The sequence below is a fragment of the Glycine max genome, chromosome 17, assembly GCF_000004515.6.
Source record: "Glycine max cultivar Williams 82 chromosome 17, Glycine_max_v4.0, whole genome shotgun sequence".
Lineage (NCBI taxonomy): Eukaryota > Viridiplantae > Streptophyta > Magnoliopsida > Fabales > Fabaceae > Glycine > Glycine max.
The window spans coordinates 2842390-2858972 of NC_038253.2; the positions used below are offsets into that span (position 1 = coordinate 2842390).

The 16583-nt window shown below is 33.5% G+C and overlaps 1 protein-coding gene, 1 non-coding gene and 1 pseudogene across 2 annotated transcripts; 1 reads left to right on the plus strand and 2 right to left on the minus strand.

Moving 5' to 3' along the window:
• Positions 1–484: 484 nt before the first annotated feature.
• LOC100782006 (importin beta-like SAD2 homolog) lies at positions 485–10491 on the minus strand. The gene is made up of 21 exons (XM_006600334.4): positions 10255–10491; positions 10001–10176; positions 9641–9808; positions 9166–9276; positions 9008–9085; positions 7357–7553; positions 7206–7266; positions 6817–6891; positions 6593–6670; positions 6411–6473; positions 6252–6335; positions 5995–6173; positions 5301–5340; positions 5066–5209; positions 4801–4920; positions 4482–4709; positions 3725–3901; positions 2356–3037; positions 1721–1926; positions 1442–1580; positions 485–1098 (listed from the first exon to the last, which is right to left on the minus strand). The coding sequence occupies exons 1-21, from the start codon at positions 10421–10423 to the stop codon at positions 941–943; spliced, it is 3333 nt and encodes a 1110-aa protein (XP_006600397.1). The 5' UTR covers positions 10424–10491; the 3' UTR covers positions 485–940.
• Positions 10492–10600: 109 nt separating this feature from the next.
• On the minus strand, positions 10601–10673 carry TRNAA-UGC (transfer RNA alanine (anticodon UGC)). The gene has a single exon. It is a non-coding gene; the product is annotated as a tRNA-Ala (tRNA).
• A 527-nt stretch (positions 10674–11200) lies between these two features.
• Positions 11201–13637, plus strand: LOC100812306 (uncharacterized; annotated as a pseudogene).
• Positions 13638–16583: the final 2946 nt, after the last annotated feature.

The window sequence follows — 16583 nt, forward strand, 5'->3', positions numbered from 1 at the left end:
CAAATCAAACATGATAACGAAGAAATTCAACATTTATTTTTTAATTTGTATGCATTTTATTCATCCCTTAAATGCTTACTTGTTTCCATCAGAAGACTTTATTTTGTTATCAACATGATATAAAATACAAAAAAAAACTAGATGATAAAATATGCAAAAACTAAAAATATAATGACAAAATGTGTGCAAAAAGAAAACACTCAAGGAGTAAAATCATAAAATAATGTTAGTAAAATGATAAAATTTGTGATCTAATGAATTCTGGTCGTAATATTTTATTGGTAAGTTAAAGAATTAAAAAATTCGTGAATGCAACAGAAATTATTCCTGTTAGTTTTTGTCTAACAAGAACTTTCTACGATCCACCAGTTTCAGAAAAATAAGACAGACGCCGAGCGAATATAGACTTGCAAAGTGCAACAAGGATAGATTTTACATGTATGGATCAAGATTCTCTACAGTTAAAATTTTAACCACAAAGATCTAAACACTTGAAAATATTCCTTTTTCCATTAAAATAAACATGATTGTTTTTCAAAACTCTAAGTACCTCGATTATAATTGCAATTTAATTTTAAACTCTACAAGATCCAATTCCTTTCATACACGCCACAGCACAAACCACTAACGACTCAAATCTGAAAAGTTGTTCAACAGTATATTTTCGCAGCTCCACGTATACACGCTGCCTCAACTCATTTGAAACCTCGACGTTGTAAATAACGCCTTGCTTCCCTTCCCCAATTCAAAGAATTATGCAAATCAACGAATAGCAACTAGATATTTCCAGAAACCCCGCGCCCCACCCCCCAAAAAAAAATAAAAAAATTTGTATCCTCTATACACACATCTCTCAACCCCCGACTTTTCTTGAATAAATGAAAATTTGTCATTTGCACACAACCTTGACAATACAACATAAACAAACGATGGTCGATGGTTATCTGTATTGCTGGAAGTATGAACCGTACCCGGGGAAGGCATTCAGAAAATTCATGACGAGCTCCGATGGCAAAACTAGCCCTCGTGTGAGCACATGGTGGTACTTGTCTATCAAGGACAATAATACATTTTGTTCATCAACGTCTATTAATTGACCTGTATTCGGATAATGCAACAGTGGAAGGATTAGAAACGGAAAATTTTCCATCTATGATTAAATTGTGAATAAGCAACCCTAAACTACGATCGGGAGACACGGATAGTAACTAGTAAGTATACTAAATCATTGTGATTTGTGAACTTCATTAATATCTCAAAATGATATTCAAGAATAAATTGTTCTTGGCTGCTGTGATGAAACCACCTCCAAATTCCGGATTAATTATAACGATGCAACAACCAAACTCATTTTTAAGGGGTTTTTTTTATATTGATGATGCATGTACAAAACAAAAAGCAGATAAGCACGTATTTTATGCACATACGTAAAAGGCTTTACCTAATTCCAGCCCCAGTTCTTGATCTTCATCATCCCCCTCTTCAATAATAGCTGAACCATTTTCCAATGCCTCAGCAGCTTTAGCATACCTATTAAGAAATTCTTCTTCTGTTTCTTCGTATTCCTCACTCCCAGAATCCTATTCAAACAAATAAACCAAAAAAAGAAAAATGAGTAAGTAAGAAAACACGTTGATCACTGGACACTGTAGGCAAAAAGAGGTACATATTGATGTGCTGTGAACAGAAAAAATAATGAGAAGACACTGCAAAGGTCAACCTCATCATAATCATCGTCACTGTCCTCGTCCTCGTCCTCATCATCTTCGTTTTCATCATTATCAGATCCTTGTTCATCTTCTTTCCCATCATGTGCTTCTTTCAATCGAACGGATACCTCCAACAGTGAAGTAAAGCAGTTTTGAATTTCATCGCCTGAGTTCCCTTGTTTGAGAAGTTGCTCAATCAATCGGGCCAATGTCATCACTGAAATTCATCCAGAAAGAAATAAGCAAAGTTGTGAAAAAACAGTTTCAACTGTTTGACGGTTTTTGCTAATGACTGTTAGAACTTAAAACTCGAATGAATAGCAGCCTTCAAATAATATATAGTTGAAAGTTCAATTATGAGCAAAAAAAAAAAAAACAAGTAGAATGAAGAACCATGTAGGGTTACATTCTTAAAAGTATTCCCAAGCAGGTTGTTCGTGATCGGAAAAGTTTTCCCTTTTCAACAATCAACATTTCAAGTTTCAGAACAAACAACAGAATGGTGTGCTAAATTGCTTAAAACAAGGTAAATCTGAATAGAGCATATAATAATTAAGACAATCGATATATAGGGCATACTATTACTTAGGAAAATGGAAAAAAAATATTATGTAAATTTAGTAATGCTTGAAAGCAAACTATTTACCAATTAACTTCATCTCAGCCTCTGCCGTCAGACCAGGCTCAAAAGATCTATTGGATACATGACACAAAGCAGATGCCCAAATTTTGAAGCCTCCGTGTTTGCCCTTTTCCAGAATACCTTCTACTATATCAGGATAACACAAATAGCACGAAGATATAGCAAGCAATAGAGGCTTCCAAAGTGCATTGGGTGTGCTTTGAACTTCTATAAAGCGAGAGAAGGCTGTCTGACTAAAAACAATAGCCAATGACTGCTTTACACCTTCAGTTTCAGGTGAGAAGGTTGGACAATGTAATAATATATGGACACATGAGCAAGCTCTCAATGTTGCAGAAGGATATTGCTTAATTGCCTCACTGATGAAAGCACCAATGCCCTCTACAATTGAACGTTCAGGAACGGGTGGAGCTGGAAGGGGTGGCATCTCTTTTACAACAAAGTTTTTCAGCTTATATCTGCAATCTAAATTCACAATTTCCTTAATCACCTCAAAAATCGATAAATCCTCTGATTCCTCCCATGCATGCCACTCTGCAATCATTTCAGACCAAACTGACAGCAGTTCTGATACTTTAAGCTCTTGAATCATGTGATTTTCATCAATAGATAGCAAGACAGACTGTAGCAAAGTTGACAAATCTTCAATGCATGATGAGGGGGGAGCCTGCTGATCTTGTTGATCCTTATCAAATTCAAGAAAACATAATAAAACTTTAACATGACAATATATTTTGGTAGGGTTAAATATGTTGAGTTTCAGTAAGTAATGCAACATTCATTTTTAGTCTCAAAAATAAATCGCCTCCATTTGATGCCTCATTTATGAAAATGTATCAAATGTAATCCTTGTCCTTAAAAAAAAATCATCTTATTTTGGTCATTCATTTATGGAAATAAGGATTACATGACCCATTTTCATTAATTAAAAAAAGAAGCCAAAAGAAAACAATTTATTTTCCAGGAACTAAAAACAAGCATGGCCCAATTTGCAATGACTAAAAACTTACTTAACCCTATTTTAAAATGATGTAAAAGACTTGAGGAAAGGCAATCGTTATCTGATAGCAAATACATAAAGCAAGGAGAGGAGACTAATGAGCACAAACAGTTTAAAGTATAAGAAGCAAATGCGCTCAAAATAGTATAATAGCAATTAAGAAACATAAATTAGAGAAAGTGTTAGACAGATTCTTATTGTGGTCACTAAACATTTGGGAAATTCAAAAGAGACAAAAAAAATACAATGTGACAAGGTAGATCATCACAAATCAAAACTTCATTAAACCCTTCATATTCTCTTTTTTGCTTTCCCCTGGGAACAAAAAGTAAAGAAAATCAAAGTTCAATTTAGAAAGGCACTCAAACTAACCAGTGTGCACAGAGGGGTAAGCCAAGCCTGCTGCAAGAGTGCAGCAAAAGCTCTAGCAATTGCCACTTGACCCAAAGCCCAATTTTGACGAGACTCATCTGACTCAGATTCTTCAGGCCTGGAGTCTTCCCAAGTCTGACCCATAACTGCCAGAGCAGCAATTGCACGTTCAACCACCTATTGTACATACATACACATATCAAAAGTAGCACTTGTGTTGCCTCAAAACTCAATCAAAGCAAGAGATGCATATGTTCTCTTAAAAAAAAAAAGCAACTGTAAGAAAAGCATGATAGACACATCCCCATGGGCATGAAAAACATTATACTCAGCGTAATCGTGGAGGCAAACATCATATTGGGTATAGATCAAGACACATGGATGCATAAAGAAATAAAGGAAAATGCAATGTTATTCGCATGCATATGTGACTGTATACTTTGCTACAAAAACACTCTACAGCAGACAAAAAGGAGCAATATAGAATTATAGATAAACTATAAAAAAAAAGTGTTTAATTTAGCAAACCCCTAGGTGAATAAGTATTTAATTTCACCCAACCAAATCATTAAAACTTCCAATCTTGAAAACCATTTGGAGTCATATCAAGAAAATTCAATAAAACTTTGAAATAAAGTTATGTATATTTAGCAATAGCATACCCAGATTTAATGTTATTATTATGTGATTGGAATTGTCTGATGAAACCAATAGAAATGATTATTAACCAATAAATAAACAAGAAAGATCAACATACTTGAGGCCAAGGCTCCAGATTGGAAGTTAACCATTTTGAGACTGGACTCACTATTGATGAGACAATATGTGGGATATGGACTGCAACTTTTTCATCTCCAGCTTCCATAATAGAACTGAGAAGCTGAAATAAGATGGAACTCTCGCTCTCACTCTCAGTCTCATCATTTCCAATGTTGCCAACTATTACTTGGAGAAGGGGTAGAAAATCAGGGGGCATGTAGTCATTCTGAAAAAGAAAACAAAAGCTGAGTAGTAAAACATAGAAAGAGAGAATAAGAACAACCGGTACAAAACAAATCAAGGAACTAAAAGCTCACATCAAGTAGTGTGGTAATTGCCCCAGCAGCAGAAACCCGCACTGGATAGCAAGAAGGACCCTGCCTATCTGGCATGACCAATGCCATAAGCAATTGGGAATATACCTCAGTACTCATCTCCTGAAAAGACACAGAAACCAACTTGGGATCAACTAAAAATGTGTTGAAGGTATTTCCTCAGAAAAGTTACATGAAAGCTTATTGAGAAGCAATTTGAATCTGAAATTGCTTGAGTTATGATAGTTTAGTTGACACTCTGTCTTACTTCTGGTAGACAGGAGCCAAGTTCTCCAAGTACCCAGTTTGCACTAGCAACTAGGTATGGTAGGGACACAGCTACTGTATACAGTGGCAAAATCCGGGTACGAACAAGGGTTGTTACAAATTCAGGCTCTTGCTCCCTCAAAAACTGTATAAGAAATGGCAGAATATAAACTCCTTTTAGTAATTTAAGATAGAAACACTGATGGATTGTTGAACAAAAGGAGAAATGTCCTCACATCTTGCAGGCCACCATATGCCATAAGAACACCAAAGTAACTGCCATGGTTTATGATGTAACAAGAACATGCAGATAAAGTTAATAAAAAAAAAACAGAAATACTAATTAAAAATTAAGCATGTTCAGGTATGCGGCACAGCTTATAACATGTCAAGGGAAGCAAAAAAATAAAAAGGAAATAGGCTAAATATAGAGTAAGGATATCTACACAAGAAACATCCTTGTCCCCTTCAATCAGGAAGGAAGTTCTTTTAGGAAAAAAAAAGAACAGAAAGGAATTAAGAATTATCAACACAAAACATACAAAAAATGTATAAGGCATCAAATGGGTATAAATTCATTATAGCTAAACACGATTGATTAGCTGCATGTTTGATTGAATTAACTTGACTTGTGAAAATAATCGATTTTTTTAGCAGCTTCTCTAGAGAGGATTTGAAAGCAACTATTTTTTCAATAAAAAGTGACATCAAACACATACAAAATTCAGCTAGATAAATTCCGTTGAAGCTGATTCAAAAGAAAATGTTCACTATTCCATATCTATACTATTGCTTTGCCAATAGGCAGTTAAAAACATATATATTAACAAATGAACAAAGTATTTATCATCATAGATCAGGTCATTGATCTTAAAAACATAATTTGCATTTATTTAAGGCATGAACATGTGAAGCATAAATAAAACTCACTCATTCAAGATTTTCTTTTGAGACAAGTTGGAAGCGGAAGGAATGGGAAACTTGGACAAAAATGGAAGCACCAATAACTCCCCCATAGAGCGGCGTTGATTGCTTTTTTTGTTCTTTTGACCTTTTTTACGCTTGGATGAAGCTGATAAACTGTCAGTGGCAGTCTCCATTGGTGGACCCTGTAGACATTAGTGAAAAAAATGAGCCATGGTAATATCTAGGACATAGGCTAATAAATTTTTTGTTCATGTAGTAACCTTTGACATTGAAATAACACCAAGTAAGTTTACTGCACTTTTTCTAGCAGTGAATAAATCCTCTCTCCATCCTGAAATTTCATCCTAAATACAAATTCAGGTTAGATATATATCTAAAAATTAAGGTAAAACAAAATACAAAAAGATCAATTTCCATACTATATCTGAAGGAAGATTCTTCTGTATATACTCATCTGGGTCTTCTTCCCACTCTGACATGTCCTATGCATTAACATTTCCATAAGAAATTAACAAGAAAAAGTGTATTTTAAGCAACTCAATTTTACTAATTATTCTTAAGCAAAACAAATATGCATGTTATATTTTAAATAAATTCTGACCTTGTCATTCATGACTAATGCTGGAAAGATTGCAGATTCCAATAGAGTTGTAAAATGTGGAGAAACTAATCGCCATCCCTGTATAAATTGAAATTGAACCTTATCAAAGATGAATATTTTAAGAATATGAACACTAAAAAAAGAATTTCACAGCATTCTAACAATTGGAATTTAATTTTTAAAATAATTGAAACTAGAAAGAAAAAATAAAATCAGAAACCTACCGGCCCAGTCTCCAGTATATTTGAAATTACATCAAAACCTAGGGACAAAAGCCTCTCTGAAAGGAAAGGAAGTTTCTGCAAGAGGAACATGACAGTTCAAATATTGGAATGTCTAAAATATGAGGATATATAATAATAAATATCAAGGCAACAAGTCCAGAATCAAGTTACAGATAAATAAAGATTTGGATTTTGGAAGAAGTGTGGAAAATAAATACAGATGGTTAATAAATAAGATGCTGAGCAGATAACAGTTTAAGGCTTTAAGTTAGAGTATTAATGAGTAGTTCAGAATTTTAGCATCAAAGAACTAGAACAGCAAGCATAACCATTGCTCAGGCCAACTACTAACCAGTTATTAAGTACAAAAATTAATGACCATATCTTACACTGGTATTTTTGGTAAATTTGACTATGTTTAAAACACAATTTATAATTTCTGGCATCCACCTGAAAATAAAGGGCATATGTTTCAATATATAATATCAAAAATGTTTATATCCAATCAATAAAAAAGAAAAACTTTATGAACCATATTACTTATCAGAATGTTTCCTGTGCCGGGTTACAAGGGCAGAGAAAATAAGCAGACTTCTTTTTCCAGTCTTCAATCTTGTCAAATATTCATCTTCTTGATTGACCACACAATCAAAGCTTAGAGAACCCAAAATGCTCATTAGGTCCCGACAGAATGAAAGCAGTAGAGGAGCTAAAGTTGATGGCATGTAGGACTTTACCTATATGTAGAAATTTCAAATAGAAAGAAAAGCATATAACCATTTAAAAAGGATATCAAATAAATAATAGCAGTGCCAAAAAGAATTTAGCATGTGGAGACTATAGACCAGGGGAAAAAATCAAGCATAAAGTTTGGACTAGATAGCAAAGAGTAACAGAGAACATAATAGGTCACATTAGCTGAAAGCTTTCCTTTTCACAGTGAAGAACCAAATTCTATTCAACAAGTTTAATAGTAACTTAAACAGGATGAGAATAATGAGTCTATCTCTCCCACACACTTTATTTTTCAGTATAAATAAGAGACAAGGAGACTAATAACACTAAGTAATTTTCAACCTTAATGTTCCAGAAAAATCAGTGTAGCATGGCTGCAGATCACAAAAAAACTAGTTCTAAAAAAATACCTATAACTAGTTATATAAAAGTAGGTTTAAAACTATAACCAATTTTACAGTTATGGGTATTTCAAATAACTTATTTTTATTTAAAAACTAGTTATAGTTATAAAAATATAATTAGTTTCATAAAAATGGGTATTTCAAACAACTTCTTTTTGTTCATCTATAACTAGTTATATAATTGGTTTTAGAGATAACTTGTTATATAATTGATTATATAACTAGTTTATTCATAACTAGTTATATATCCATATTTTAAAAACAATAACTAGTTATATCAAATTATACCCATATTTTGAAAAGTAGTTATAGTTATAATATCCACTTATAATCTAGTTATGTAAATACCCAAATTATGAACATCCCTACCTGTGTGCAAAACACATTGGGAAAAATTAGCTTCATGACTTCACAAATGATAGTTAAAGCTGATGAGCCAAAAACTAATACCATCAAAGGCCAACTGAAACTTTTAGATGTATTTGGCTCATAGAATCCAAGGCCAACTTATAAATGCAGTGTTGACTTAATAGAATTTAATAACAAAACTACGCCAAAAGAGTATAGACATCTGTTAGGATGGGCCTAGGGAGACCCAAATATGCTCTCAAAATTAAATGGTTAAGAGATTATATAGGATATAGTTAGATATTGATATTATAAGTTATTTTAGTTTTATAGTAAATAATGAGATGTTGACACATGGATAAATAGTATCCATTGACTAGCATCAATTAGGCCTATATATAAATGCATCTCTCTTTTAGGGAAATCAGACAATGAATGAATGAAATATTTTGAGTATCAATTTTAGTCTTTATTTCCCTTTTTACTCTAGATTAGGTTACTTTCTGTAACCCTAGTTTTAAATATGCAACGACATCACAAACAATACAACCAGAAGATGACAGAAGAATTCCATTTAGATAACAAGATCATTTAACTTCTAGGCTTCAGCTCCACCATTATTGAATATTTTCAAATCAAGGCAGAAAATAACAAATATATAGATGTTTGTATGTCAACTATACATGCGTCAAATCAATACTTACTGCAAAATGTAGGCATTTGCATATAGTAAGGAGGACTTTCTCAGTTTTTTTTTCTGCTATGCCATGGGTTGCTAAAGCCTGATCCAAGCATAATACAATCACTCAGAAGTGAAGTTCATAAGAAAAGCTGAGCAAGGCAAATAAGAAAGACACAATACCTTTTCAACAAATTGATGGAAAACAGCAAGCAAAGGCACAAGAATTTCTTTGGATATAAGCTCCAATTGTGGCGGTACCGGTTCCTTAGCAACTTTAGGATTCAAAAAATACTGCAAAATGAAGGAATGAATTTGAACGTAAGTCAAAGCAACCAAAGCCATTCAGCACTCATCACATACAAAGTTTTCTAAAATAAAATACAGATAAAAGCTATTATATGAGAACATTATGGCAAACTGCATTGAGTAACAAAAAATTCAAAAACTCAGAAGCATATACTTATTAAAAAGCAACCAAAGCCCACCATTATCATCTTCACTGATAGTTTTAACAATTTGAACTCTCCAAAGCCATTCAACATTGAGCACATATAAAGTTTCATAAAAACAATTAACAGAACTAAAAATATTATAGAACCACAATAAGCCAAACTGCATCTAATTACAGATTCCAAAATCTCACAAGCACAAGTACCTGGAAAGGTCTGAGAAGAGCATGGAGAACAAGAAGTGCATTTACAGTATTCCATTTGGTGTTTGAACCGCTGATAAGATGGCTATTCTGAATAGCAGACTGCAAATTAGGCACAAGCTCCGGCCACAAATTCTGCTTAACAAAATCAGCAACAGCAATGGTGCGAAACTGCAACCACAGAATCAGTCACCACTCAGATTCATATATACTCATACATACTTAGACACAAACGCGCGCGCGCACACACACACACACACACTGTATATATATATATATATATATATATATATATATATATATGGGCAAATCAGAACAAAACGCAGTTCATGAGAAATTAGAAAGCAGAATTTATATGAGTACCACTTCGACTAAAATTTTAAGAACGGACAACTCGACTTGAAGCAACGCCTGCATCAGCTGGTCTTTGAACTCCTTGCTCACGTTGGAAGGCTTGACGCCGGTGCTATCGACGGTGCGGCGAATGAGGTTCTTGAGGTAGGTAGCAGCAGCGATTTTCTGACCTTGATTTCCTGCTCCTGTTCGCGAAACACAAAACGAGAATTGTAACGTTTGTTATGTTTTCCAAAAGCAGGAGTTGAATTAAATTAAATTACCGGTGGAAATGGAGAGGAGATAGAAAGGGAAGTGCGGAGTAAGGGAGAGGCGATCGAGCGCATCGGTGGCGGCTGGGACGGCGATGGCGTCGGGGCTGAGTGTTTGGTCGAGCAAGTGAGCGATCTGAGTAAGGTCCTCCGCCATGGTCAATGCTGCTGTTGGTTGCATGGTTGCAATTCAGAAAGAGAAACCCTAGTTTTGCGTCACCCGCTCTTGCATATTGGCGGGAATGTGTCTGCTTTTTATATGGCAGATTCCGCCTTTTCGAGATAAGAGGAAATTAAAAACTAAAAAGAATGTTACTTTTTTTCAAAATTAAAATTAAAAATAATTATTGGTTGAAAATGGAGATGCGGGGGATCGAACCCCGTGCCTCTCGCATGCAAAGCGAGCGCTCTACCATTTGAGCTACATCCCCATGATAATAAGCATTAAAAACAAAAGTTTTAAATATTAAGTGATATAAATGCCAAGTCAACGGATGTTTTTAATCCTCCTACATTTCGGGTATGAAATTGATGTAATGCATTTTTGCAAAAGAAAATTAACTTGATATGTCTTGACGGCTTATCGTTGAATATGTTAATGACTTGAGTTGAAATGTGTTCATTTAAATTTTCATTCTTATGCTGCACAACCGTGTTGACAGTTGAAAAGATAATATAATTAATCTGAAATTCTGAATCATTAAACATAAATGAGATGCATATTTAAATTGACTTTAGGTTTATATTGAAGGAAGAAAAATTGATTTTGAAAGCTTATGCGGCACTAAACCTATATTGAATTTGAAGCCGTGTATAATGTTAGCCCAACATCCAGTGAAGTGCACAAGCAGGTTGGTCACCAACATGTCATGTTCTTTCCATACCATGGTCATTCCTTTATATTCTCAAACGCGCTTTGATCCATGACAGAAAGAAAAAAACACGAGAGATTGAAAAAATCAGATGCCTCTACATCATTATCATTTTCTAAACTTCTGCAGTTAATTAATTCAAAGATACAGTCAACAATTAGAACATGCTCTCCCAGTATTTCAAGACGCTCCTTTCAAAAGAGTAATTAACCTTCCATTTTTGTTGTGGGTTATGATACTATGTGTGTGCTTCTGAAGTAGTTGAATCCAATGCCAATGGACTTTCAAATGAAAGCTATAACATAAGGTGTGTTTCTTTTACCGTTTTAACCCGTCAGCACGCATTCTGATGTACCTTTTTTCTGAGAAACAACAAATTGTTATTTCTCCACACACATAACGGCTTTTGCATTTTTGCTTTGAAAATTGTAACTTTCCTGTTTAACATGTATCCAAGCACACTCTACATCATTGAATCCAACGGTAACCAATAGAGTACCATTGATGATGAACAGCCTTATACAAACATCCATCATATATAAATAACAGAATCAAATTAAAGTCACTTTTAGCATTTGGGCCATCTTTAGCATTCACCCTCGTGTTCAACTGAAAACGGGATCAAAAAAGTCAAAATGAGCAGAGCAGCACCATCATCGATGTCCATTGTCTAGGTCTGTTCCTGCCAATTCCATTATATCACAATATCTATCAAATTTTCTCATTAGTGGCACAAGCTTTTGCAGTGCACACATACAATATAATAATTGAAACAGCCACGCATTCCGATGGAGCTAGCTAGAGGACTAGTATTCACAAATAACATAGCAAACCACTTAACTTTTTAGTTCAATTTTTCAACATGTGTGGATCCCAGCACCAGCCTGTGTCCAACGTTCAAAAAGCCATTCAAACTTACTCGAGTAAATTACGGACATTTCACACCTTTTTCCTCAGTAAAATCAGTATCTAAAAGTCACTACCCTTTTCTCCTTCCTCCAAAGACTTGTACCATTATCTAGCTTCTAATTTCTAACCATGCAAATGCAGCTTTTATCATCACCATTCACCATCTTCAAACTCCTCATACTTACATTATTATTACAAGTCATTCCCACTCTGACACTCTCCCCTTGCAAAACCACATGTGGCAGCATTCCCATAAACTACCCCTTTGGCCTAGAAGATGGATGTGGTGCACCCCAGTTCAGACACATGCTGAACTGCAGCACCGACTTGTTCTTTCAAACCCCTTCAGGTTCTTACAAGGTTCAATCCATAGACTACGACAAAAAAACCATGGTAATCTATGACCCCTCCATGTCCACTTGCTCCATTCTCCAACCTCACCACGACTTCCAAATGACCGATGTTCAATCCGCAATAATCCCCCCATCACAGGACACAGTTTTCGTGCTTCTAAACTGCTCCATAGACTCTCCCGTTCTCAACCACTACAAGTACCTCTGTTTCAACTTCGCCGGTCACACGTGCGACGAGCTTTACGGTTCGTGCAACGCCTTCAGGGTCTTTCATTTGCTGACAAATAGTTCTCCACCGTGTTGTTTCACAAGTTATAGCACCGTGAAGTTCATGAGCATGAACATATTGGACTGCACGCACTATACGAGTATGTTTAACACGGATAATTTGAAGGGTGTTGGCCCTTTGGACTGGGTTTATGGGATCAAGCTTTCTTTCAGTGTGCCTGATACTGGATGTGAAAGTTGCAGAAAATCTGGTGGGACCTGTGGGTTTGATACTGATACAGAAGGTTTGCTATGTCTTTGCTCAAGTTTCGCTAATTCAACAAGGGAATGTGGTAAGCAACTTTGGGTTTTGCATGGTATGGTGTTGCTTTCAGTGCGTGTTTGGTTGGTTTTAGGTGTGATTTTTCATGTTGGATTTCCTATATATATAAATGTGAGGTGAAATCATATATTAGTTAGGAAAAATAGAAAAGTTGAACCATACAAGTAAAGAAATCAGGTTTAGAGTGTTGTGTTAGTTCACTTACATGCCGTGTGGTCTATTCGTGAAAATATCTCTTATATTTAACACTTTAACGCCCTTGGATTACATAACAGGGTGAAAATTTGATTTTTAAGTTGAAAGCAACTTTAGTTAAGTTTTGTCTTGCATAAAAAAATGGTACACTGAATTTTATTTGTATGCTAACTATAATGTCTTTGTTTTTGTTTTGCATCTCAGCTGCTGGAAGCATAATATCAAAAGGACAGAACAATGCTCCTTGGACACACTACCTACTGGTTTTGCTTTTTGTAGCTTATTTTTTCTCACTAGGTTAAGGCTCGTTTGAGAGTTTAAGTTTAGTTGTGTTTCCACTCTTTTGTTAGGGCAGAGAGAGAGAGAGAGAGTTTGTTTACCTTTGTGTTTGTGATATGCTTCTTTGAGACTTCAAAAGACAAATTGGGAAAGTGTGGTTTGAAGTCGCAAGGTTGTTCACAACTCTCCAATGATGCAAAATGGCTTCCCGAAAACAGAAAAGATTCATTATCTTCATTTTTATTGTTCACAGCGGGCATTACAAATGAGTGAAATGACAAATACGGTACATTTCTTACCACTTAGACATTAGACAATGCATTTTAATTATAGCAGAATATGCTATGACAATTGACAAACATACATAACTAATCCGCAGGCATTAAAAAACCATCCATTCTTGCAGCTCAAAATAATGCCTCGTACTTCTTAACTCTAAGATCGTGGAATTGTATATAGCTTGTTTGGAAATTATCAAATCTTAGCAAATAGTTGCTTTTTAATATTCGAGACTCTGCATAAAAGTTAAAGAGCACGGTTCACTAACAGGCAACTCAAACAAGTTTTTCAATATATTTTATAGAAATAATATTTTTTTAGTTTCTTGAAATAACTATTCGGAAAAAATGATTACTTTCTAAAAATAAAGGACGAACTCAATAAAAAATAAAAGATTAAAATTACAAGCTTTTTGAAAGTCGGAGATAAAAAATCTCAATTAAAAAATAAAAAAACTAAAAGTGCATATTAAAAAAATAAGAAACAAAAATTACATCTTAACCTAATATATATAAATATATTTATAATATAATGTTAATAATAATTAGATAAGTAGATGGATAGATTAATTAGATTTATAGTAATACACAAAGTATAATTAGCTTAAATAATAACAATTGATCAAAGTCATACAAAAATGTAAATATATATATATATATGGGATAGATTATAGTAATAATTAGTGACAATATATATTATTGAAAAGATCGGTATTTTTTCGGTATTAAAAAGATTAGTATATAATGAGTGATATAACATATATTAATCAGTATATATTATTATATACTGACTATTATATATTATTATATTATTTTGATAGGAAAAGTATGATCATTATTAATTATTATTATATATTAATAATAATAATACATATTGTTTTAAAAATATATTGTTATAAATATAATGAATGAAATTTGAGGGATGGGGGTTAAAGCCTCTGGCTGCCCCCCTTGTATCCGTCTCTGCATACCTTCTTCAGGGTGATATACCCACCCAACTTAGTCCCCTTTGTGGTGACAAGGAAGTGTGGGACAACACAAAGTGGCTTAGCTAGTTTCGCTATATAAAGTCTCTTTCACAAACAACACTTAGATAAGATATTTTATCCACGCATTTTCCCACACATTCTGCAATGTCTATTATACAATCTCTCTTGAAACTCTTGATCCAACACCGAATGAAGCAATGCCTATTCCACACGTTCCCACCAAAGTCGATAAGTGTGTGAGTTGTAGATCGAAATGTGGCTGCCGAAACATCCTGCAATGATGAACAATGGTCAAATGGTTGCTTAAAGGGAATCAGGGGATTGGATGGGGAGGATGAATGTTTTGACGGAGAAGATATATAATTAAAATTTGCACCTTACATTAATCTAAAGGATGGTAATTCTGATGCATGATGGATCACTTATGGTGATCTATCTTAGTCTTCCCTAAGAAGGATGTGATTCTTATTATTAGGAGTAAATCGTTTGATATAAGTCAAGGAATCAGATGATGACACTTTCAAAGATCGACGCTACAAGGATTCAATCTAAGTTCAAAATTGGTTCAAGAAGGAACTAAGAAAGAGAAACTCTCAAGAAATATACAAGTATTTTCTCAAAAATGCCAAAAAGTCATTTTCCTTCAAAATAAGTTAAATACATATAGTGTAATTGAAAGGATTCAGCCATCAATTTTATTTAATTAAAATTACAAAAATAAAAAAATATTTGATATAGATATTCAGATTAGTTTGGATTTTCAACAAAGATTATTGGAGTACTTTTGGACTTTCGTCATTTTCCACATGGACCTTATCAAATATGACTATTATTATTTGTTGTAGGGTATTTTCTGACTGTTTGAAAAAAAAATTGACAGTGAAAATATAAAAGAAAAGATCAATATGTGCCATTGTTAACTATTAATTACTATTTTTTTTTTGTGTACAATGTGGAAATAGGGTTAGAACATATAACCTCGTGCAAGCTATCACTGGACCAACAATAGGGGATTATTAATCAGTATGAAGAGTGTTAACAAAACCTTTTCTAATGTTTTTTCATTATTTGTTGAAATTGGAAATCAATTTTTTTTTGTTTTTCTATACGTCACAAATTTTTTGTTTTACTTGTCATTTAAGGATTTTTTTTTTTGTTTTAGAAGTATGACTCACCCAAATTAATGATTTTTAATAAATTTCAACAACAAAACAAAGAGGGTGCAAAAATAAATCATTGTTAGAATTCCTCTTATCACTATTGCACATTACTGGGTTCATAAAAACAAAATAAACAAACTACATGTTTGGTATTATGTGTCTATGTCATTGACGTACGTAAGTTGAAGCAAGTAATACTTGTTTTCACGTTATTTTAGTTATTTTGTCGTGATTTTATATAAAAACATAGATCACCAAAGTAAATGCAAACATGCACAAAATGTAGGAAAAATGCATTTTAATCCTTATCTTTTAATCAAATATAGTCAAGCTTCTTATACTTTTATATCAATAAATTTAATTATCAAATTAAATAAAAACCTGTGAATTAGTTTCTCTTCTCAAAGAATATTCATTATGCTCTTTTAAAGTTAGTAGGAAATAAATCCATACCTAAGTTTTAAAATTTAAAACCCAAATTCATCAATATGAAACAACAAGATCTTTATCACCTTTCACAAAAAAAAAATGTAAGAACTAAAAACAAGTTTTCCTTCTTTTTTAATAACAAGTGAGGGGACCAAGAAAGATAGTCAATGAGTTCATTAAAAGATATTATATGAATTTACTATTATACCTTAATGTATATTTATCTTGTATCAAATACAATCAATAAAGTAAAAACTTCTACATTCTCTTGCATATAAACTATTTTTCTCAATTTTATACTTATAAATGTAACTCAGGGTTACATAA

What these genes read in the sequence shown, in the direction of transcription:
- LOC100782006 (XM_006600334.4), bottom strand. Translation starts at nt 10,423, where the DNA reads ATGCAACCAACAGCAGCATTGACCATGGCGGAGGACCTTACTCAGATC. An exon ending in TTAAAATTTTAGTCGAAGTG is followed by an intron (nt 9,809 to 10,000) that starts GTACTCATATAA and finishes CTGTGGTTGCAG; the next exon opens with TTTCGCACCATTGCTGTTGC. An exon ending in GTGTTATTTCAATGTCAAAG is followed by an intron (nt 6,174 to 6,251) that starts GTTACTACATGA and finishes TAATGTCTACAG; the next exon opens with GGTCCACCAATGGAGACTGC.